The sequence below is a fragment of the Schistocerca serialis genome, chromosome 3 (assembly GCF_023864345.2).
Source record: "Schistocerca serialis cubense isolate TAMUIC-IGC-003099 chromosome 3, iqSchSeri2.2, whole genome shotgun sequence".
Lineage (NCBI taxonomy): Eukaryota > Metazoa > Arthropoda > Insecta > Orthoptera > Acrididae > Schistocerca > Schistocerca serialis.
The window spans coordinates 66,508,038-66,532,871 of record NC_064640.1 but is presented as its reverse complement, the minus strand read 5'-3'; the positions used below and the strand labels follow the sequence as shown (position 1 = coordinate 66,532,871).

The following is a 24,834-nucleotide window of genomic DNA, read 5'->3' as shown; positions in this document are numbered from 1 at the left end:
TTCTACCCATACTATTTTGCAAGAACTATCCACTTTAGTTTCACTAGAAGGCAAACTACTTCTGATAGCAAGAAATATTCCACCACCAACTTTATTTAATCTGTCTTTTCTGAACACTGTTAGATCGTTTGAAAAATTTCGGCTTAACTTATTTCCAGCTTTAGCTAGCGTTATGTACCTATAACTATTTGAGCTTCTTGGAACTCTGGTTCTTACTTAACAGAGCTACGACAATTTGCAACTACAATACCGATCGCTTCTATAACTACCTTACTTCGTTTTACCTGCGCCCTTTCTGTGGCTCCCTGAGACCCTCTAACCTAAAAAATCGCCCAGTCCCTTCCACACATCCCCCGCTACCCATGTAGCAGCCTCCTGTGTGTAGTGGACTCCTGACCTAGTAATTGCAACCTGGAAACCCACCACTCGATGGCGCAAGTCAAGGAATCTGCCGCCTACACGGTCACAGAACCGCTGGAGCCTCTGATTCAGACCCTCCACTCGGCTCTGCTCCAAAGGACCACAAGCGGTTCTATCGGCGATGCAGCAGATGGTGAGCTCCGCCTCAATCTCTGAAGCAAGACTGGCAATCTTTCCCATTTCCGCTATCCGCCCGAAACCAGAGAGAATTTCCTCCGACCCAAAGCGACACACGTCATTGGTACCCAAATGACTCACCATCTACAGTTAGCTGCACCCTGTACTCTTCATGGCATCCGGAAGCACCCTTTCCACATCCTGAATTACTCTCCCCCCAGTATGCACACGGAGTGCATGCTGGCTTCCTTGCCCCCCTTGGCAGACATGTTCCTAAAGGACCCCATTACGCGTCTAACGTTGGAGCTCCCAAAACTACCAGAAAACCCACACGCTGTGAATACCCAGATCTTGTGGGCCGAGAAGCTTCCTCTGTAACAGGTTGGATGACTGCATCTGGCTTAGAGACATCGTCAGCCACAGATAACGCCCGAAACCTGTTCGTCAAACGAACCAGGGAGACCCTACGATCGGACCCTGGAAAGTAATTCGCTGGCTGCTAGACTTTGGAATGATCTCCCACTCGACCACAGGTGAGGTGTCAGTCTCAGTGCAGGCAGTACCTGGGGCGGCCACAGCAGCGGACCAATCGAGAGACACGTGGGACGTGCTTGACGTCCCTGGCATCCCCGCATCTGACCCCCAAAATCATGCCCCTCTGCAGCAGCCTCAAGCTGTGTGACGGAAGTCAACGCAGCCTGAAGCTGTGAGCGAAGGGTCGCCAAATCAGTTCTCATCTGTACAAAGCAACCACAGCTCCTATCCATTACTGCAGCTGAAGCTACTAAAAATATGTGAGAAACGAACGGTGTACTCGGCTTATTAGCAGCAGGAATTCGAAGTGGTCTCTCACTGACTGTCTAACCAACACTGGGCTACAGTAACCAAAACAAACAAAAGCCTATACGATATGAGGGTCAATAACAAAGGCGGCACTGAACGCTACGCAGTTATTAAAATAAAAATAAAAGGTTGTGCCTAGTAAGCACTCGAACACGCAAGAACAAAATCTAGTAACTACACAGGTATCAGTAAATAAGTCGCTCCTGTTGGAAGCTCTTAAAAATATATAACAAACGAATGGTGTACTCGCCTTATTAGCAGCAGGAACACAAAGTGCTCTGTCTCTGACAGTGTATCCTTCAGGATAGAAGCAGCTCATTCCGGTAAAAGCTGCCCTCTACTGAATAACCTGGCGTACCCATACCACCGTGTTGGCCATAGGGAACGCTGGAACCGAGTCACGTGTGTGGCCGCTAGAGTGTCTTGTCGGAAAGAGGGCAGTTGCTTCTGCCTCCTGTACTTGAGTCCTCAGGCAGTGCAGACGTATTTCACTCTTTTCCTATCACTTACACTTGTTTTCTGTTTGGGACCGCTGCTTTTGTCTACATCTGGGATTTTTTAACCTCTTCTACACTCATGTTTTATAACTGTCGTTTTAATATGCTTAGGAAGTCAGTTCATTTCTCTTAAATCACTTATCGACTGTGATTAGCTGTATGAGTATTTACGGATCTAGCTATCACTTACTTTAAACGAGAATGATCACATTTATCGTCGCTTGCTTGACATAACATGTTTTTCTGTTTGCGCGAACTTTACTGTATGTATCTTACTAATTATATTTAGGGTTCCTGACCATGTTATATTCATATTTTAAAATATTGGTTCCTGTCACTAGATAAGTCACTTTAATTCCACCATATGATGTATCAGTTATTATTAGATGTACTTGTACTTACGTTTTTGGCTATTACTTATTTCTAATTCACATTTTCAGTTTTATTTGCTGATTCTGCTTTTTTTATTCAATACATATTTTGTCACTTTTGTCCTCTCTGTGTACATATCCCACAAACCACGTGTTATCGATCCTATATATTAGGGTCTTAGCCATCATTATGACATACCCACCACATCTGCTACAGGAGATCCTGATTTTAGTGTTTCTATTAGAATTTTCAGTTTCAAATCTCTTTTTAAATTTTAAACCACTATATATTTTATTTGCTGACTGCTTTCAGAATTCTTCCCACTGGCCATGTGTCGAAACTGCAGTCGCAATTAATAATGTTTTAACAGCCTAAAGTGGAACGACTTCATTCAAATCTTTCACACAGGTTGTGGATTCAGCCCTCATCAAAATGCTGTAACAATGTTTTAATTTCGAGTGAATGTGAAATGTAGAAGAGATATAGGATACCTGACAACGTTACCCAACAAACGTAAATGAGAAATTGTACAGCTTTCGGATTTTTTCTGTGCAAACTGTGATTATTTTACAAATGAATAAAATTCCCTGTGGCGTGCTGGGTGGTGGTAACTTCAAACTTTCTAAGCTCAAAGCAAACATTCACAAGGTATTGTACGACCATTTTGACTGTAGAAAATCCGTTTGTAATTTCATATCAAGTGAGCTTGAAAACCTTAAATAGGCTGCTAATGAGCGATTGTGCTGTATGTGTCCATGACTTAGTACATACTGAGTTCGTTTCATTGATTTATGTTGAAAACCACAAACTAGAACGGTCTTGATGGGGTAAATTTGAATTTGAAAGCGACAATATGTCGATGTTTATAGTCAGTGACTTTCCCTCATTTAGTAGTTTAGTCATACCTGGAAATTGAATTATTTTGGACTATGTAGACATGTGCAGTGTGGCTAATGTTTATAGCTTTTTAGTTGATAAACATTGTACATTGCGTCAGGGCATGCGTGTTTCTGCAGATGAAATTACCAAAGGTGAGTTAGCTTTCTTCAGTTGGGACAGAACATGCTGCCACAAAGTTTCTGATGGACCACAACTGACCACCACAAGGGGGGCTTGACTTATTGTGCAACAAGCGCATCATAACCCCTTCATCATGTTTGGGAACAGAGAACAAGTAATGATCTCCCTGCAACATTGTGATCCCACACCATTAGTCAGCAACTACCAGCAGTCGGACTACAGAATTACTATCCCATGTGTAGACTGGCGTTAACACCACAACACACAGCAATGATGTTTGAAATGGTGCTGTGACCCGGAAGCATTTCCTGCAGCTTGATGGCGTCACATTAAGATCTGTCCCTGTGGGATCAGCCAGGATATCAACTCTGTCCCAGTGCCATTAAGTAGATACATTCCACCAGTTCTGGTGCACAAACGCAATTTTACATTTTCTAAGTAACTGATTGTTTAAAAATTCAGTATATGTAATTAAACAACCGATTTTTATAACATTAACTAAAATACCTATTTTTTACAATAAAACAATTAAATACAATAAACAACTGTATTCTAATGTCATTATTCAATTTACTACATATAGCATAGAAAAAATTACAATAAAATTCAAATTACTTGTGTGTGTGGAAAAAGTGTTGCTAAATATTATTTCAAAGAACATTTACGACGAAATCGAAGTGAAGAACATACAAAAAATTATTAAAAATGGATAATGAAGAAAAATCTACATCTACAATGAATAATGAAGAAGTTGTAACTGAAGAAACAACTACATATACAATGAAATGTTAATGTTGTCACATGATTAAAGATTAAAATTTTTTATATAAAACCTTCACATAAAGAAAAACATAACAATTAATGTAAGAAGTGTACTTTAGAATATATAAGAATAAGAAAGATAAACAACTTATAACTTTAAGATTAATTATCTACTAAATAATATTACTTCTTTTTGATTAATTAAATAAATCTTTAAAACTAATTCTTTAAAAACTAATTGATGTTAAACAAATTGATTGTCAAAATAAATATTAAACTAATTCTCTTAAAAACTATTTCTTTTTATTTTCAAATATGACTAAACAATGTTTAAAAACTAATTTTTAAACTAAATAATAAATAAATTCTATTTTTGATTAATTATCTATTAAATAATTATCATTTTCTTAGAAAATATTTTTTCAAAACTAATGAACTTTTTGTAATAAATATAGGAGCAAATGGAAAGATATATTGGTGCTCAACTAGAACAATTCACTGTTGATATACTTCATGAAATTTGAAAAAAAATAATTTACATGGATATTCAGATTTACATAAAGATGATTTAATTAAATTTTTTATTGACATAATAGAAATATTGTTAGAAATAATACATCTGAAGTAAGTGAAAATAATACAAATATTGTTAAAAATTATAATAAATCTGAAGTAAGTGAAAATTATAAAAATTATATAATGGAAGGAAGTAAATATTATACACATATTGTTAAAATTTATATAACTGAAAAAATAAGAGAAAATCAAACAAATATTGTTAAAAATAATAATTAATGTAAAGTAAGTTAAAATTACTGGAAAAAGTAACTGTCTTATGATATTTGTAATGTTTTTCTACTTAAGGAAGATAAACCATTAAAGGGAATATTTTCTTTTTCTACAAAAATATTTGTAAAACAGAAACCAAGAGATAGAGAAACAAATGAAGATTAATGAGTTGAAAAATCATTTAAAAATAGCTTACAAATTACAAATTTTGAAAATACTATAAATATACTTGATCCTAATCATTTTTAAACTGTTAAAGACTATTTAAAAGTACATCATGGTTTAAAGATAAATTTTAATTTATATTGTTAATATAAACTACAAACAGATGAAATAAATAAAAAATTCAAGAATTTCAACAAAAAACACGAAACTGTAATATTTTAACAGAAAAAGATTTTAGTAAAAATTTAAACATGGTGAAAGATATATTTTAGAATAAATATCTAATTTCCAGGCCAGGGATCAGGATGGACATTAAATAGAATTATAGGTTTACAACTAGCAACTAATTGTATATTCCACTAAAAGGATCATCTCAAATTGTATTGCCTAAAATAACAAAAACAAAAAGCTTCTATTAATGTAAAAAATAATGAAATATGTTTTCTATGGGCTATGAAATTATCTTAGTTACTTGTAGATAGACATACTGAAAGAAGGACAAAATATAAAAATGTTGGTCCTGATCTTGATAAAAAAAACTTCATAATATTGAACTTCCTGTATTAGTACATCATATTCCATAAATAAAAGATATAATTAAAGCATCTATAAATGTTTATTCATTTGATGATGAAGATATCAACTGGATCTGGTAAAAATTACAAATACTAAAAAGGAAAAACATATATAGCTACTTTATTTCAAGAAATATAATAATTCACGTTACTGTTACATAAATAATTTATCTTGACTTGTATCAAGTCAACTTAATATACATAAAAAAGTAAAATTTTTTCTGATTTATGTTTACTAGATTTTAATAGTAAATGAAAATTAGATAATCATACACTAAAATGTTTAACTAAAAAACCATTAAAAGTTGAAATGCCTAGTGAAGGACAATACGTTTATTTTAAAAATTATCAATATACACAAAAAGTTCCATTCGTTATTTATCGTGATTTTCAAAGTCTACTTTTAAAAAATACACAATTGTGAAACAAATCATGAAAAACCATAAACAATGATATATAAAAAACGTGAACCAAGTGGATTTTCCAGAATGAGATTTTCACTCTGCAGCGGAGTGTGCGCTGATATGAAACTTCCTGGCAGATTAAAACTGTGTGCCCGACCGAGACTCGAACTCGGGACCTTTGCCTTTCGCGGGCAAGTGCTCTACCAACTGAGCTACCGAAGCACGACTCACGCCCGGTACTCACAGCTTTACTTCTGCCAGTACCTCGTCTCCTACCTTCCAAACTTTACAGAAGCTCTCCTGCGAAACTTGCAGAACTAGCACTCCTGAAAGAAAGGATATTGCGGAGACATGGCTTAGCCACAGCCTGGGGGATGTTTCCAGAATGAGATTTTCACTCTGCAGCGGAGTGTGCGCTGATATGAAACTTCCTGGCAGATTAAAACTGTGTGCCCGACCGAGACTCGAACTCGGGACCTTTGCCTTTCGCGGGCAAGTGCTCTACCAACTGAGCTACCAAAGCACGACTCACGCCCGGTACTCACAGCTTTACTTCTGCCAGTACCTCGTCTCCTACCTTCCAAACTAGCAAGTTTCGCAGGAGAGCTTCTGTAAAGTTTGGAAGGTAGGAGACGAGGTACTGGCAGAAGTAAAGCTGTGAGTACCGGGCGTGAGTCGTGCTTCGGTAGCTCAGTTGGTAGAGCACTTGCCCGCGAAAGGCAAAGGTCCCGAGTTCGAGTCTAGGTCGGGCACACAGTTTTAATCTGCCAGGAAGTTTCATATCAGCGCCCACTCCGCTGCAGAGTGAAAATCTCATTCTGGAAACATCCCCCAGGCTGTGGCTAAGCCATGTCTCCGCAATATCCTTTCTTTCAGGAGTGCTAGTTCTGCAAGTTTCGCAGGAGAGCTTCTGTAAAGTTTGGAAGGTAGGAGACGAGGTACTGGCAGAAGTAAAGCTGTGAGTACCGGGCGTGAGTCGTGCTTCGGTAGCTCAGTTGGTAGAGCACTTGCCCGCGAAAGGCAAAGGTCCCGAGTTCGAGTCTAGGTCGGGCACACAGTTTTAATCTGCCAGGAAGTTTCATATCAGCGCCCACTCCGCTGCAGAGTGAAAATCTCATTCTGGAAACATCCCCCAGGCTGTGGCTAAGCCATGTCTCCGCAATATCCTTTCTTTCAGGAGTGCTAGTTCTGCAAGTTTCGCAGGAGAACTTCTGTAAAGTTTGGAAGGTAGGAGACGAGGTACTGGCAGAAGTAAAGCTGTGAGTACCGGGCGTGAGTCGTGCTTCGGTAGCTCAGTTGGTAGAGCACTTGCCCGCGAAAGGCAAAGGTCCCGAGTTCGAGTCTAGGTCGGGCACACAGTTTTAATCTGCCAGGAAGTTTCATATCAGCGCCCACTCCGCTGCAGAGTGAAAATCTCATTCTGGAAACATCCCCCAGGCTGTGGCTAAGCCATGTCTCCGCAATATCCTTTCTTTCAGGAGTGCTAGTTCTGCAAGTTTCGCAGGAGAGCTTCTGTAAAGATTGGAAGGTAGGAGACGAGGTACTGGCAGAATTAAAGCTGTGAGTACCGGGCGTGAGTCGTGCTTCGGTAGCTCAGTTGGTAGAGCACTTGCCTGCGAAAGGCAAAGGTCCCGAGTTCGAGTCTCGGTCGGGCACACAGTTTTAATCTGCCAGGAAGTTTCATATCAGCGCACACTCCGCTGCAGAGTGAAAATCTCATTCTGGAAACATCCCCCAGGCTGTGGCTAAGCCATGTCTCCGCAATATCCTTTCTTTCAGGAGTGCTAGTTCTGCAAGTTTCGCAGGAGAGCTTCTGTAAAGTTTGGAAGGTAGGAGACGAGGTACTGGCAGAAGTAAAGCTGTGAGTACCGGGCGTGAGTCGTGCTTCGGTAACTCAGCTGGTAGAGCACTTGCCCGCGAAAGGCAAAGGTCCCGAGTTCGAGTCTCGGTCGGGCACACAGTTTTAATCTGCCAGGAAGTTTCATATCAGCGCACACTCCGCTGCAGAGTGAAAATCTCATTCTGGAAACATCCCCCAGGCTGTGGCTAAGCCATGTCTCCGCAATATCCTTTCTTTCAGGAGTGCTAGTTCTGCAAGTTTCGCAGGAGAGCTTCTGTAAAGTTTGGAAGGTAGGAGACGAGGTACTGGCAGAAGTAAAGCTGTGAGTACCGGGCGTGAGTCGTGCTTCGGTAGCTCAGTTGGTAGAGCACTTGCCTGCGAGAGGCAAAGGTCCCGAGTTCGAGTCTCGGTCGGGCACACAGTTTTAATCTGCCAGGAAGTTTCATATCAGCGCACACTCCGCTGCAGAGTGAAAATCTCATTCTGGAAACATCCCCCAGGCTGTGGCTAAGCCATGTCTCCGCAATATCCTTTCTTTCAGGAGTGCTAGTTCTGCAAGTTTCGCAGGAGAGCTTCTGTAAAGTTTGGAAGGTAGGAGACGAGGTACTGGCAGAAGTAAAGCTGTGAGTACCGGGCGTGAGTCGTGCTTCGGTAGCTCAGCTGGTAGAGCACTTGCCCGCGAAAGGCAAAGGTCCCGAGTTCGAGTCTCGGTCAGGCACACAGTTTTAATCTGCCAGGAAGTTTCATATCAGCGCACACTCTGCTGCAGAGTGAAAATCTCATTCTGGAAACATCCCCCAGGCTGTGGCTAAGCCATGTCTCCGCAATATCCTTTCTTTCAGGAGTGCTAGTTCTGCAAGTTTCGCAGGAGAGCTTCTGTAAAGTTTGGAAGGTAGGAGACGAGGTACTGGCAGAAGTAAAGCTGTGAGTACCGGGCGTGAGTCGTGCTTCGGTAGCTCAGTTGGTAGAGCACTTGCCTGCGAAAGGCAAAGGTCCCAAGTTCGAGTCTCGGTCGGGCACACAGTTTTAATCTGCCAGGAAGTTTCATATCAGCGCACACTCCGCTGCAGAGTGAAAATCTCATTCTGGAAACATCCCCCAGGCTGTGGCTAAGCCATGTCTCCGCAATATCCTTTCTTTCAGGAGTGCTAGTTCTGCAAGTTTCGCAGGAGAGCTTCTGTAAAGTTTGGAAGGTAGGAGACGAGGTACTGGCAGAAGTAAAGCTGTGAGTACCGGGCGTGAGTCGTGCTTCGGTAGCTCAGTTGGTAGAGCACTTGCCCGCGAAAGGCAAAGGTCCCGAGTTCAAGTGGATTTTATTATTATATTAAATATATAAATGAAAATTATAAAGATCTTGTTGTTTATAGTAGACCAAATTATTATAAGAAATTTGTTGGTTGTATAAAACAAGAAGTTGAAGAAATTGGTAAAATATATTCTGAAATTGAAGAAAAGAAACCACTTCCATCTGAAGAAAATAAAATACATAATAAGTCTAAATTTTGTACATTGTATAAAAGTATTTATACAAAAAGTAATGGAAACATTCGGCATCATAATCATTTATCTGAAAAATATTGTGTTCCACTATGCAATAATTGTAATTTAAAATTTAAAAACCTTATTTTGTAATTATTTATTTAAATAGTTAATCTGGATATGATACTCAAACTTTTGTAAAGGAAGATGAATGTAATGGAAAAGTAATTGTAGAACTTTGTGGTTTAACTCCATAACTTTTATCCCTATAAATTGGTGACAATATAGAAAGAAATCAAAACTAATTAAATATGTGTTATTAAAAAACAAAGTAAGTTTAGAGAATTATAAAGAATGTTTGTTTATCAATATAGAAAATTGAATTACATTCTCAATGACAAAAAGCATTCATGATAATAAAAGATACGTATTGGAAAATAAAACATATACATTACCTTATGGTCTCTATAAGTATTTAAAAACACAATAAAATTATTTCTACTTAAAATTAATAAAATAATTTCTATATAAAATTAATAAAATTTTTATATATAAATTTTTTCTGTATAAATGAAAACTTTTTACAAAGATCAAATAAAATTTTACAAATGTTAAATAAAGCACAAAGATTTCTATGGACAAAAACTACAAAGATTGAAAATATTAAACAATGAAATAATTAAAATAAAAGATGATAGAATTAAAATGAAATATCATATAATTCAATCAATAGATGTTACAATTAAAATGGAAGATTAAATAATTCAATTAAAAGATGAAACAATTCAATTAAACTATGAAATAACTAAAGTACAAGAGGTTAGAATTCAAAATTTCATGGAAAGAGTTATACATATTTAAATAACTAAACCATTTTGAACTGAATAGTAAAATAATTCTTTTAAAAAGCTAATTGTTTAAAAACCAATTGACTCTTAAATTTAATAGTAAATTATTTCTGTATAAAATTACTTTATCCTTATTTATCCAACTGTTATGTAAATTATCAGAACCTAACCATTTAACATAAACTAGATCACCTTTTTTTAAAAACCTTTTCCCCTAAGTATACATGTGGAGATTTTGTTTTCTGTAGTTCTTGTTATTAAAATTTCCCTTTTATATCATTTAATTTATATGTAATTGGAACAGAATAAATAACATGTTCAATTTCAAATATAACCGATGACCAATTAGCTGTATAACCTTCTTCAAAGAGATTCTTCATTAGATACAATATTACTTCTTTTTAAAATTTTTCAGTAATTCTATTGGTTTCATTTTTATTGTAGAAGGTTTTGTAGTATTGTATTCATCAATTAGATTCTAATTTAACCATTTATAATTTCTTTGAAAAGTAAATTTCTTCCACAGTTTTTCTTTAAGTGTTCTGTTAAATCTTTCAACAACAGATGCTTTTAATTCCGAAATAGTCGAATAATGATGAATGTTATATTTCTTCATTAAATCTTGAAAAATCTTTCTTATAAAATTGTTTTCCATTGTCTGTATGTAAGTTATTTGATTTTCTAAGAATAATTTTTTTTTCAACAGCATCAACTATGCTTTTAGCTTCTTATCCCTAATAGGAAGAAAATATGCATATTTTGAATAAACGTCAATTATTGTTAATAAATATTTACATCCTTTATTTATTATTGAAATTCCTCTTCAATTACCAGAATCCATTTCAACTAGATCAGCATGCCATAAATCACCAATCTTAAAAGAAACAACATTTTCTTCTTTTAACATTTTTTCTAATTGGTTTATGTAGTTCATTAATTTTTTCTTCACAAATATTATTTCTTAGACCTCCACCATTTACAATATTTCTTTAACAAATGTACTGTTTTTAGATTTACAAACTGTACAAATACCTTCAATTCTTTCTCTTCCATTTTTAGTTATTACCCTGTGTGGACCACATGTATCAGTAAACGTTTTGCACATTAAACAATAAATATGATAGCCATGAGAAGTACAATTTTACATTAATATATATAAAAATTTTGTATAGATTAAAAATTTAAATTAAAATTATTTCACCAAATACAATTATATTTACATCTACAGGAACAGTTTTAATGGAATCTTTCAATTTTACAGCTACAAAATTTGATTTGTGTACCATTATTGACTGATAATTATTATTTATATCATATAGCTTATCAGCGGCACTAACTGTTATATCATAATCATCAAATTTTAAATATATATTTAAATTTTTTCCAGCAACAATAATCCTTGTAAGTATTAAATCATAATCAAAATTGTACATTTTATGTTCACCACCTATTATAAAGAAAAGTTCAATTTTTGATTATCTGCTACTTTATCTTCAAGATTATTAAACTTATTTAAGTATGGAGTGAAATCTGTTTTTGAGAAATAATCTGAAAAGCTTTTTCTACTTTTTTTGATAAAATAATTATTGAATTTTTTAAAAATGCTTGTGTATTCTGCTTTTGTAACATATTCTTTTTCTAAGTATTGTTTATTAACTACATCTTTTGCACAAATTTTATCATTTACATTAACAAGTCTTAAAAACCAATATATCTTTCAGTTATTTTGAAAATGGTAATGAATTCTTTTTGAAATGGTTTCATTGCATTCCATTGCATTAGTTACCTGTAAATCTATTGATGATAGAAGTTGTTTAGTAGTATTTTCAATTTATTCTAAACTGATGTAGATCCATTAAGTAATAGTTCACTTTCTTTAATTAGATGTGTCTTATTTCCTAAAATTTCAGGTTATTAAATCTAAAATATCATTACAATTATAATTCTCATATAGCAATTTTAAAACAAATAGACATAAATGACCACATATTACTTCATCAAAATATTTTATTCTTTCTGATTGTAGTAGTGTTCATTTTTCCTAAATATTTAATTGATTGTTTTTGGTATATTACCCCCAATGAATAAAAAACAAATTTTTTATCAAATTATTTATAATAACAAATCCAATGAGTACCAGGATTATCAGATGTTTCTAAATTAACAATATCACATACAATTTTTAATGGTTTATTTATTAATTCATCTATCACATATACACAACAAAAGTTTGAAATTTGTAATTGTTGAGTTAATTTTACTATATCAAAATTACTTAATGCATTAGGTTATTTATTTGTTAATTTTTGAAATTTTTTGTTTACTTTATTCCATTACCAACATTTTTTCCATTTCCAAGTTATGTCTTTTTGGTTCTAATTCTTCATTATTTTTCTTTTTGTTTCATACTGCATTTGCAATTGATGCAGAACTATCAGCTGATGAACCAAATGTTGCTAAGTGTGATAATGCAGCTAATAATAATGATAAAAATCCACCTTCATGTTGGGTTAAAACTGTATCATCCTTCTTTTTTGCCAAATACTCAATAATTTTTTAACAACAGGAATAGCTAATATTATAAATAAACTTCCACCAACTTTCTTTTCTTTTTCCTTTTTTGAACATCTGTTAAAATTAAATAAATTGCATTTAATTTTTCATTATTTAACTTTAATTTAATTGATTTTGCTTTGTTTTGCCACTACATAGCAAAGTATAATCAATAGTAAAATTGTTCATTTAAAAAGTTAAAAATTTAATAAAGATTTTTTATAGATTAAAAATATGAAAAGATTTTTATATAGATTAAATTTTATATAGTTTAAAACTTATAAATATCTTTTATATAGTATAAAAGTTATAAATATTTTTATATACCTTAAAACTTTATAAGGATTTTTATAATCCCGAACCATTTTCATCAATATTAACATAAATTCCCCTATCTAATTTTCATATTCCATACATTATTCGTCTAACAGCTGTTGCTGCAATTTCTTCATGAAATGAAGCATCATTTGCATACGTTCTTTCTTTTGCAGTTAATTGAAGTTCCTTATCAGCTATATGTCTATTTTCTACATCTTCATTATCTGTATAAGCACTATCATGTTTTTTACAATTTAATTGATTTATACCTTTATCACCTTTAGCAAATCATTCATCTAATTTTGTATCTGGACCACAATAATTGTAACCTGGAAAATGCATCTCAAATGGTAATTGGTTAATTAATGAATTTACTAATCCATTTCCATATTTATCACTTTTTCAAAGTGTATGTGGGAGATTATTTAAAAATCAAATTAAATATGGACTCCTTTTGTATTATCAATTATAAAATCATTAAATTTATTTGTTATCATTTGTACAATACTATCTTTTCCAATATGATAATTTTTATTTCCAACTCTCTTTCACCATGAACTACTACTAATCTATCAATTAATTGTCTAACATCATTTAACTAAACTTATTCAGTTGTTTTATCTATATATTTTTTAACTAAACCTTCACCTATGTTTTGTTTTTCAGGAGAACTAAAATCTGAACAATCTGTAGTTTGTCTTCTTAAATTTGGAAAATGAATTTAACAATTGGTTTTAGTAAATATAAATATTTATTACCTTTACTTGATCTTATTTTATTTGGATTATTATTAGAATGTAATACTCATCAATTTAATAATATATCTGCATAATTTGATAAATCTACACCATCAAACTTTCATTTAAAAAATCTATAGTGATTTGTTTTCCATTTAAAGTCTTCTCAATCCATCTGTAACCTCATATGTTTTTTCACTAATTTTTAATTTATCACCATTAAATTTTACATGTAAATTACCATCATATTTAAACTTTCCAACATTCACTTACATTTATTTTTTATTTTCATTTATATTTTTGCTTTTATTTTCAGATATATTTGTACTTTTATTTTCTTCTTCATATTTGTAAATATATCATTTACTTATGTTTCACATAGTGTACAATTATAATTTCCAGGAATATCATCAGATCAATCTGCTAATTTTTTAATTGGTGATAATTCTTCCAAATCTTCTATATGATGACTATATGGAATTACCTGTTTTTCAACTTCCCTATTTTCTTCAGTTATTCTAAATCATTGTCACCTTTTCACCAATACCTTGTTTTACTTTTTCAATAGCATCAATAACAGGTAAATCTTCCTTTTTATATTTTTCATATTCTGTTCTTTTGTTGCTTTTTCCAGAGTTTAAATTGTTCTTTCAATTCCTCAAATTTCTTTAAATTTTGTTTAGCTTCTTTAACAACTTTTTCTTTATACATTGTAAATATTTATTAATGAAGAGAAAACATTAATTATGTTTATCTTATGTTTATATTTCATATTTATTTAATGTTAAATTTTTAATCATTTTATTTAATGTTTATGCTGTTAAGAAATGTTTAATGTTTTGTTCAATGTTTATGTTTTTAAGAAATACATTTTATTTGTAAATTTACCTTCATGTAGTTTTCTAGACATACCTATTGTTAAAAAACAAAATTCATCATTCCAATATTTACTACACAACTCTTTACAATTACTAAATTTTTAATCTACACCAACCAATTCATGATAAATATGATTTAAATTTGTATCATCTTGTCTAAAAATATTTAAAAAATTTAAATTGTGTCTAACTAAGTGTTTTGTTATTTCTGAATAAGATTGTGCTACATAAAAGTGATCTATATCATTGTGTCTTTCTCTAATAAAATATTCTCTTACAACATCTTGATTTTCTATAATAAAATCATCAAATACAAGAACTGAATTATCTTTACCTTCATCTAATGGAATAAATTCTTCATTATTTTCAATAAAACTAACAATGTTGTCATTACTTTTATATTCAATGTCTTTACATTGTTTTCTAAATTTTTGGTGTTTTGGTTGTTCTTAACTTTTGAATAAACATACAAATGTTTATTTTATTTCCATTTAATCATCCTGGAGCTATAATATAATTATCAATCATTAATGTTGTTTTACCACAACCACTTGGTCTAATTATTGCACATGATATAGAATTTGGTAAAAGTGTACCATGATTGTTTTTAAAATTATTTTCTGGAATTCTTACTTTAGGTTCTCAATCGGTCTTTATATTATTTCATTTATTTATATTTTTTCAATTATTAATAATTTTTTTCATTTTTTAATAATTTTTTTCATTTATTAATAATTATTCAGTAGTAAATGAGTAGATTATTTCAATTTAGTAATAAATCTACTATGCTTAGAAAAAGATTGACTATTGCAATATATGATAATTATACAAATGTTTCATTAGTTGGGTTTTATTCAACATTTTTAACACCAAATATTACAACAAAAAATAATAACTTTATTGTGATGGAGAAACAATAGATATTCTTGTAGGTCAATATAGTTTAAAATTTTAAAATATTATACATTTCAAAAATCCAATATGCACATTAAAGCAGATGTAATTTTAAGCAGAATTGTTATAGAAAGTGATGCAATATTGTTTATGGATATGGCAGATAGTATTGGAAGTTTACTTGGATTTAATAATCAAATTGCTCAAGGCAGCTCAGCTGTAGCTGTAGCTGAAGATGTTCCTAAAATAAATCGTTTTGAACTATTTAATATAAATTTAAATCTTGCTAATGGAATGTATGTAAAATATAATGATCATTCTCATAAAGAAACTAATTTGTTGCTTCATTTAAACATAATGGAGAATTTGGTGGACCAATAATATATTAACCAAATTACCCTTTAAATGTTCCTATTTTTAATACAATTCAAGATTTTAAAGTCACTATAACTGGTGATAATGATAATTTCACTGGCTTTAATGGTGCTACTGTAACAGTTATTTTAAAAATATCTTAATTAATTTTTTCCTTAATAAATCATGAATAAAATTGAAAGTTATCAGTTTTGTTCATTTACTGTTCAATAAAAAAATTAAAAAGAATTTAAATTTTCCTAACAAAGATACAGAAATTGAAATAAATATTGGTGATGGTTGGCTAAATCCAAATCATGCACAATTGTATATGAATTTTAGTATTATTGGAAAAGATGGTATAGATTATCCAACCTATAATGAAAAATCAAATAACAAATAATTGATAATCATGTAACTAAATTGTCTGACTTTATAACAATAAAAAAGAAACTAATATATTATCTAGAATTGATCATATTTTTATTTCATCATCAGTTTTACTACATTTAACTTCATCTGTTGCTGACAAAATAGGTTTAGAAGGATATATTCTTTATACAGGAAAGAAAATTGTAAAACAAATGAAGTACTTTATCCATTATCATTACTTGGTGGATTTTTTAAAGATTATAAAGAAATTATGTTTGAAGGAAACTTACCCATTGTTTTTATATGTAGTTCATCTTCTGGAGACGTAATTTTATGTTGGTTTGATAATAATGATGCTGGTGTTGAAATAAAAGATACTCTTCCTAGAGAACGTAAAATTAGCCTCTATGGAAATTCGTGTACCAGTGGTTAAATATGAACCAAATTATGAACTTGAACAATGTCAAAATATTTTAAAAAATTCTAAAATTCCTGTTTCTTTTTATGAACTTCAAACAGAAGCAATTACTGGATTATCTGGTAAAAGTGCTTTTGAAGTGGATATAACAAATTACCATAATTCCATAGACTTTGATATGCCATATTTTGTTTTTGTTGTTTTTCAAAGAAATCGAAAAAATTATCAATTAGTTGATTCATCATGTTTTGATCATGTTAAACTACAGAATATATATTAAAAAATAGTAAAAATGAAGTTTTTCCTCAAAAAATATGGAATATTAATCCACCAAATAATTTTCTAAAAGCATGTGATGCATTTTTAGATTTTAAAATCATTACTTTACTAAAATCAGATATTGATATTAATCTATTTAGTTTTATAACTAATTATCCAAATTATGTAATCAATATCACATGTAGGGAAATGTTATAACCACACAAAAAAATATGAAATATTTAATGATAAAATTCCAAATGATACACTTGCTTATGTAATTATGCATCGAAAAATGAATCTTATTTATGATGCACAACATAGATTACTCATTGATAATTTTTAATTATTAATATTTGCTTCTATATAAATGAATGAAAAATTTAAAAAAATTATAAAAGTGTTAACTTCATGCTTATATACATTTATGAAACATTTTTAGAAAGATAGAAAAAATAAAAACTGAACTTTTTAATATAATTTACTTTTGTTAACTAATATATTTTAATTAATTTACTTATGTTCACAATTTGATATTTTGAAGCCGGCCGTAGTGGCCGAGCGTTTCTAGGCACTTCAGTCTGGAACCGCGCGACTGCTACGGTCGCAGGTTCGAATCCTGCCTCGGGCATGGATGTGTGCAATGTCCTTAGGTTAGTTGGGTTTAAGTAGTTCTAAGTTCTAGGGGACTGATCACCACAGCAGTTAAGTCCCATAGTGCTCAGGACCATTTGAACCATTGATGTTTTGAAAATAACTTACTTTTATTATTTAATAAATGTTATTGTGCTACAATCGCATAGTAAATTAAATAATGAAATTAGAAATCATGTGTTTATTGCATTTACTTGTTTTATTGTAAGAAATAGGTAATTTAGTTAACGTTATAAAAATCAGTTGATATAATCAAATATACTGAATTTTTAATAAATCGGTTAAATTACTTAGAAAATGTAAAATTGGGTTAGTGCGCCAAAAACGGCAAAATTTATCTACTGCATTATCCAGGCTCTAGAGTGCTAGCTACAACATTTGTGAGGAAGCTTGCCTCAGGAGAGGATACAATGACTTTATGACATCCTTCCCAACCGAATCCTTGCACGCAACCAGGCTGGAGTGGGTGCAACCTCATACTGATCACTGAAACATCACATATCCTCTCGCTCCATAAAGTTCCATTCCGTTTCCATCTCTCTTTGTGGGTGCACCAACTTTTGTATTAGGCAGTGTGTAAGTTTTGTATCCTGTTAAATTGTTGCATCCAGATTTTTCATTTCTTCTGTCAGCTTTTCTGAACATTTTCTCATCCAATTCATACAAGCCTATTTTTGACCTTCGATCAAATAGTGCATTACCCATCAGCAACAGATATTTTTCACAGCTAAATTTTCATGCAAAATCAAACTGACATACCTGTATCTTACTGTAAGTGTCATCCTCTTCAGTCATGCTTCACACAACACTAATACTTTTTGATCGACCAGACAGAGTTGCCCCTCTGCAAAATATTGCAAAATAATTGCAAATCCTCCTTTCTGAAGGTGACTGATTATCAAAGGGCGAACGAAACGTTTCAAGTCACTATTGTTGACATTTGCCTTCACAAAAATAATTAAAAGTCAAACAATGAATACCTTATTGTATTTCATTTTTTCACATCTCTGTTAATTTAAACTCTCTGAGTGAAAGATCCATTCAACCAGTTTGTGTGATACGATTGTTTTAACAGCAACAAATGACAAATTTTAAAACACTATAGGCCGCACACGAACGATGGCGGTTCTTACTGAGCGAGGCTCTGACGGGGATTGCATTGTTGCTGATTCTAAGCAACAGCTGCAGAACGTGATTACACATGTTTTACGTCTGAAGAAAGCGTATATCCTATGAAGTATAGCTCTCGCTTGCTTATGTAGAATTTGTTGCTTAGCACCACCATCAGCGATGACAGCTCGCAACAACTGGAATAAAAATTCACTTGATAACTTTGCTACGCTCACGTTTAATGCTCGCACTGACTACCACAGTCCGCTCAGAACACTACTGAACATGGCTGTCGGAGAGTGCGTGACGTAGGTGCGCAGAACACGTCTAAACTCGACCGCCATTGTCTGTGACTCCAACTATAGTAACCCCACATCTAACTAGGTTCTTTTTAAAATCTGTCGTAAGCATGCTGGTTGAGTAGTGGGTTCGGAAGCACCTGAAAGTGAAATCTGATTGCAGGGCTCTCTGGTGGACGATGAAGCGCTGATACGCGTTCTGCAAGAAACGAAGACGACGGCTGAGCAGGTGAACCAGAAGCTGAAGGTGGCGGCGCACACAGAGCGCAAGATCACGGTGGCGCGCGAGGAGTTCCGAGCAGTGGCGGCGCGTGGCTCCATCCTCTACTTCCTCATCGTCGAGATGAGCAACGTCAACGTCATGTACCAGAACTCTCTCAAGCAGTTCCTCACCATTTTCGATAATTCCATAACAAAGTAGGTCCACCAGATCACAGTATACATGAGATAGACCGTTTTGTATGACTGAGAATTCCTGGTCTTGTTGTAGTATTTGGGGGAGACTTAAACTTATCAGCTTTAGAATGGGAGACTCAAATCATTATGGCGAGTAGAAGCTACAGGGAATTGACTGAAATAGTTATAAATGCAAAAATTACGTGGAGCATTTAATCAGAGGATCGACTCGTGATGGGTACCTCTTAGACCTTGTTAGAAACAGACTCGAACTTCTAAACTCAGCACGGAGAAAGGATTCTATAAGCATAACGACCTTGTACTATCATACTTCTGCTTAGTAAATGTAACATGAAACAGATTTCAGATTACCTGAACAGTCAACATCATACAGTTGTGTCTGAGACTGAATGTATAGGCCAAAGTTCAAGAGTATTGTACCATACATCTTTGACAGATACGTGCGGAGCAAAGTTGTGAGGGATGGAAAAACTCGTCGGGGTTCGAGAGCCATGTTAGAAAGCCACTCCGGAAACAAAGTAAAAAAGAATGTAGCTAAAATTAGCGTAATGAGACACATGCGTGAGCGTTCTAGGATTTTTTTTTTTTACATGCATGTTTGAAAAAATACACTGTTGACGATTCACAGCTGTACGAAATATTTTCGAAATTAATTCGCTGACTCCGTATTCCTTAACAGAAGCTGTGTTAGGTGTAGACCTACTAACCAACAGTGACATTTGAAACTTTCTGTACCGAACCAGGACTCGAACCCTGATTTCCCGCTTATCGAGAGCGGTCCCCTTAACCACTGCGGCTATCCATGCGTGCTCCCCAGATCGATCTAAACTTCCGTAAGTCACACTGTCTACTTCCTTATATCGTAGTCCACAAAATACACCACTTAATCCTTGCAGAATTACCTAGATTCCCAAAACAGGGAGAATGAGACAACAATGAATCGCGAACACTGTTGTTATCGTCGTATTCCAGCTTAGACTTGTAATACTTACATGCATGTAAGAAAGAATATCAAAAATATTTCCTAAAGCCGATCGTCAACAGTGTCTGTTCTTTCAGACATGCATGTAAGTACTACAAGCCTAAGTGGCCACACGACGATAACATTGGTCTGATTTCTCTTTGTTTCATTCTTCATGTTGCGAGAATCCAAGTAACGTTGAGACCATTAGGTGATGAATTTAGTGAACTACGATGTAAGGACTTTGACAGTGTGACACATGGAAGCTGGGATCGGCCTGGGAGCGTGAGCAGTTGGCCGAAGCGGTTAAGGCGACCCGTCGCGATAAGCAGGAAATCTGGGTTCGAGTCCCAGACCAGCACAAATTTTCAAGTCACTTACCAGTCTGACAAAAAATTCAAGAAGTTTTGATCTTATATTAAATCAGTAAACGGATGAAAGCCACCTATATAGCCACTCACTGGGCATATTAGCATCAAAACGGAAGACTACAGGGGTAAGGCCTAAATACTAAATTACACTACTAGCCATTAAAATTGCTACACCACGAAGATGACGTGCTACAGACGCGAAATTTACCCGCTAGGAAGAAGATGCTGTGATGTGCAAATGATTAGCTTTTCAGAGCATTCACACAAGGTTGGCGCCGGTGACGACACCTACAACGTGCTGACGTGAGGAAAGTTTCCAACCGATTTCTCATACACAAACAGCAGTTGACCGGCGTTGCCTGGTGAAAGATAGTTGTGATGCCTCGTGTAAGGAGAAGAAATGCGTACCATCACGTTTCCGACTTTGATAAAGGTCGGATTGTAGCCTATCGCGATTGCGGTTTATCGTATCGCGACATTGCTGTTCGAGTTGATCGAGATCCAATGACTGTTAGGGAATCGGTGGGTTCAGGAGGGTAACACGGAACGCCGTTCTGGATCCCAACGGCCTCTTATCACTAGCAGTCGAGATGACAGGCATCTTATCTGCATGGCTGTAACGGATCGTGCAGCCACGTCTCGATATCTGAGTCAACAGATAGGGACGTTTGCAAGACAACCACCATCTTCACGAACAGTCCGACGACGTTAGCAGCAGCATGGACTATCAGCTTGGAGACCATGGCTGCGGTTATCCTTGACGCTGCATCACAGACGGTAGTTCCTGCGATGGTGTACTCAACGACGAACCTGGGTGCACGAATGGCAAAACATCATTTTTTCGGATGAATCCAGGTTCTGTTTACAGCATTATGATGGTCGCATCCGTGTACGGGCCTATCTGAATACAGGAAATGTTCGACTGCTGCCCTGGCCAGCACATTCTCCAGATCTGTCACCAACTGAAAACGTCTGGTCAATAGTGGCCAAGCAACTGGGTCGTCACAATACGCCAGTCACTACTCTTGAAGAACTGTGGTATCGTGTTGAAGCTGCTTGGGCAGCTGTACCTGTACACACTATCCAAGCTCTGTTTGACTCAATCCCGAGGCGTGTCAAGGCCGTTATTACGGCCAGAGGTGGTTGTTCTGGGTATTGATTTCTCAGGATCTATGCACCCAAATTGCGTGAAAATGTAATCACATGTCAGTTCTAGTATAATATACACTCCTGGAAATGGAAAAAAGAACACATTGACACCGGTGTGTCAGACCCACCATACTTGCTCCGGACACTGCGAGAGGGCTGTACAAGCAATGATCACACGCACGGCACAGCGGACACACCAGGAACCGCGGTGTTGGCCGCCGAATGGCGCTAGCTGCGCAGCATTTGTGCACCGCCGCCGTCAGTGTCAGCCAGTTTGCCGTGGCATACGGAGCTCCATCGCTGTCTTTAACACTGGTAGCATGCCGCGACAGCGTGGACGTGAACCGTATGTGCAGTTGACGGACTTTGAGCGAGGGCGTATAGTGGGTATGTGGGAGGCCGGGTGGACGTACCGCCGAATTGCTCAACACGTGGGGCGTGAGGTCTCCACAGTACATCGATGTTGTCGCCAGTGGTCGGCGGAAGGTGCACGTGCCCGTCGACCTGGGACCGGACCGCAGCGACGCACGGATGCACGCCAAGACCGTAGGATCCTACGCAGTGCCGTAGGGGACCGCACCGCCACTTCCCAGCAAATTAGGGACACTGTTGCTCCTGGGGTATCGGCGAGGACCATTCGCAACCGTCTCCATGAAGCTGGGCTACGGTCCCGCACACCGTTAGGCCGTCTTCCGCTCACGCCCCAACATCGTGCAGCCCGCCTCCAGTGGTGTCGCGACAGGCGTGAATGGAGGGACGAATGGAGACGTGTCGTCTTCAGCGATGAGAGTCGCTTCTGCCTTGGTGCCAATGATGGTCGTATGCGTGTTTGGCGCCGTGCAGGTGAGCGCCACAATCAGGACTGCATACGACCGAGGCACACAGGGCCAACACCCGGCATCATGGTGTGGGGAGCGATCTCCTACACTGGCCGTACACCACTGGTGATCGTCGAGGGGACACTGAATAGTGCACGGTACATCCAAACCGTCATCGAACCCATCGTTCTACCATTCCTAGACCGGCAAGGGAACTTGCTGTTCCAACAGGACAATGCACGTCCGCATGTATCCCGTGCCACCCAACGTGCTCTAGAAGGTGTAAGTCAACTACCCTGGCCAGCAAGATCTCCGGATCTGTCCCCCATTGAGCATGTTTGGGACTGGATGAAGCGTCGTCTCACGCGGTCTGCACGTCCAGCACGAACGCTGGTCCAACTGAGGCGCCAGGTGGAAATGGCATGGCAAGCCGTTCCACAGGACTACATCGATCATCTCTACGATCGTCTCCATGGGAGAATAGCAGCCTGCATTGCTGCGAAAGGTGGATATACACTGTACTAGTGCCGACATTGTGCATGATCTGTTGCCTGTGTCTATGTGCCTGTGGTTCTGTCAGTGTGATCATGTGATGTATCTGACCCCAGCAATGTGTCAATAAAGTTTCCCCTTCCTGGGACAATGAATTCACGGTGTTCTTATTTCAATTTCCAGGAGTGTATTTGTCCAATGAATACCCGTTTATCATCTGCATGTCTTCTTTGTGTACCAATTTTAATGGCCAGTAGTGTACGTTTTCCAAAATGCTTATACTAACGGAGATCGTACTGACTTTCTACCTTGAAATTGTCACACGGACGCTATTTGTTTGCTATGAAGCTAAGGTGTTATCCTATCACATGTTAGAAACCGGATTTCTTAAGAAAAATTTTCTTCAGAATCTGATGAGAAACCTGGCGGCATAACAATTAATGTCTGAGAGGCAATACGTAAGGCTACAAGTTTTTATGTACATCGGATTGTGTACTGATTATAAACTGATAGAAAATGTTGGTAAATTAAGTTAATGCTGTCACTCATCTTGTAAGGTAGTCATCGTTAGATGCGGAAGAGGTTTTTTCTTTGGGAGGGCTGCAGGTAACGTAGCATTTATACTCAACGGTATCCTTCCAACAGATGTCGTTATGGTAACAGTAAAGCAGACAGATGTCTTACAAGGTCTCCAGTCTAGATGTAGAGAAACAAATCTTTGTAGTATTGGATTTCAGATCAACGCTTGGTAACCCTGAGAACTCTGGACAGTGGACAGGATGGTAAGTTCGTTACTTACGACATTCAGTACCTTTTCACTTTATTACACAACTGTCAACAATGTCAACCTTTGTTGGAGGTGCATAACGGTATTGAGGGAAATGAAATGGCACATGTTATGTCGAAAGACACAATTTATAATTGAGAAATGAGCCATTTTAAAACACAGCTACAAATTTCGTATGAAGATTTAGTCACAGATAGAGAAGTCTGGTACGAGGAATGGTAGGAGTCATCCAAAAGTAGAGGAATCGTGAAGGCAAATCAACATCTTTCTGTGCGAGCTCTGATTTCTCTTATTTTACCATGATGATCTTTCTCTCCATCTAGGTGGGCACAACAGACTATTTTCGCAATCGGAGGAGAGAGTTGATGGTTGAAATTACACGAAAACGAAACGAAAAACGCCTTTGTTTTAATGATTTTTATCCCAATTCCATGGCACTCTCTCCCGTATTTCGCTATAATACAAAACGAGCTCCCTTCCTTGAACTTCTCCGATGTCCTCCACCAGCCCCAGATAATTTGGTTCCCACACTGCACAACAGTACTCTAGATGAGGGTGGAGAAGCGTAGTGTAAGCAGTCTCTTTAGTAGACCTGTTGCACTTTGTAAGTGTTCTGCTAATAATTCGCAGTTTCTATGCGATCTTTCCAGTTTCACTTATTCGTAATTGTAATCCCAAAGTATTTAGTTGAATTAACAGCCTTCAGGTTTGTGTGATTTATCGTGTAACTGAAATTTAGCGGATTTCTTTTAGTACCGTACTCATGTGGATTTCATGATTTAGAGTCAATTGCCACTTTTCACACGATACATATCTTGTCTAAATCATTTTGCAATTGGTTTTGATCATCTGATAGCTACAAT

The 24,834-nt window shown here is 35.7% G+C and overlaps 1 protein-coding gene across 1 annotated transcript in view; it reads left to right on the top strand.

The window, feature by feature from the left end:
* LOC126471528 (dynein axonemal heavy chain 5) overlaps window positions 1-24,834 on the top strand; it is a 1,073,018-nt gene that overhangs the window by 883,499 nt on the left and 164,685 nt on the right. The window contains exon 61 of the mRNA XM_050099754.1: window positions 19,140-19,393. Coding sequence (XP_049955711.1) covers window positions 19,140-19,393 — 254 coding nt within the window. The remainder of the gene's footprint in view (window positions 1-19,139; window positions 19,394-24,834) is intronic.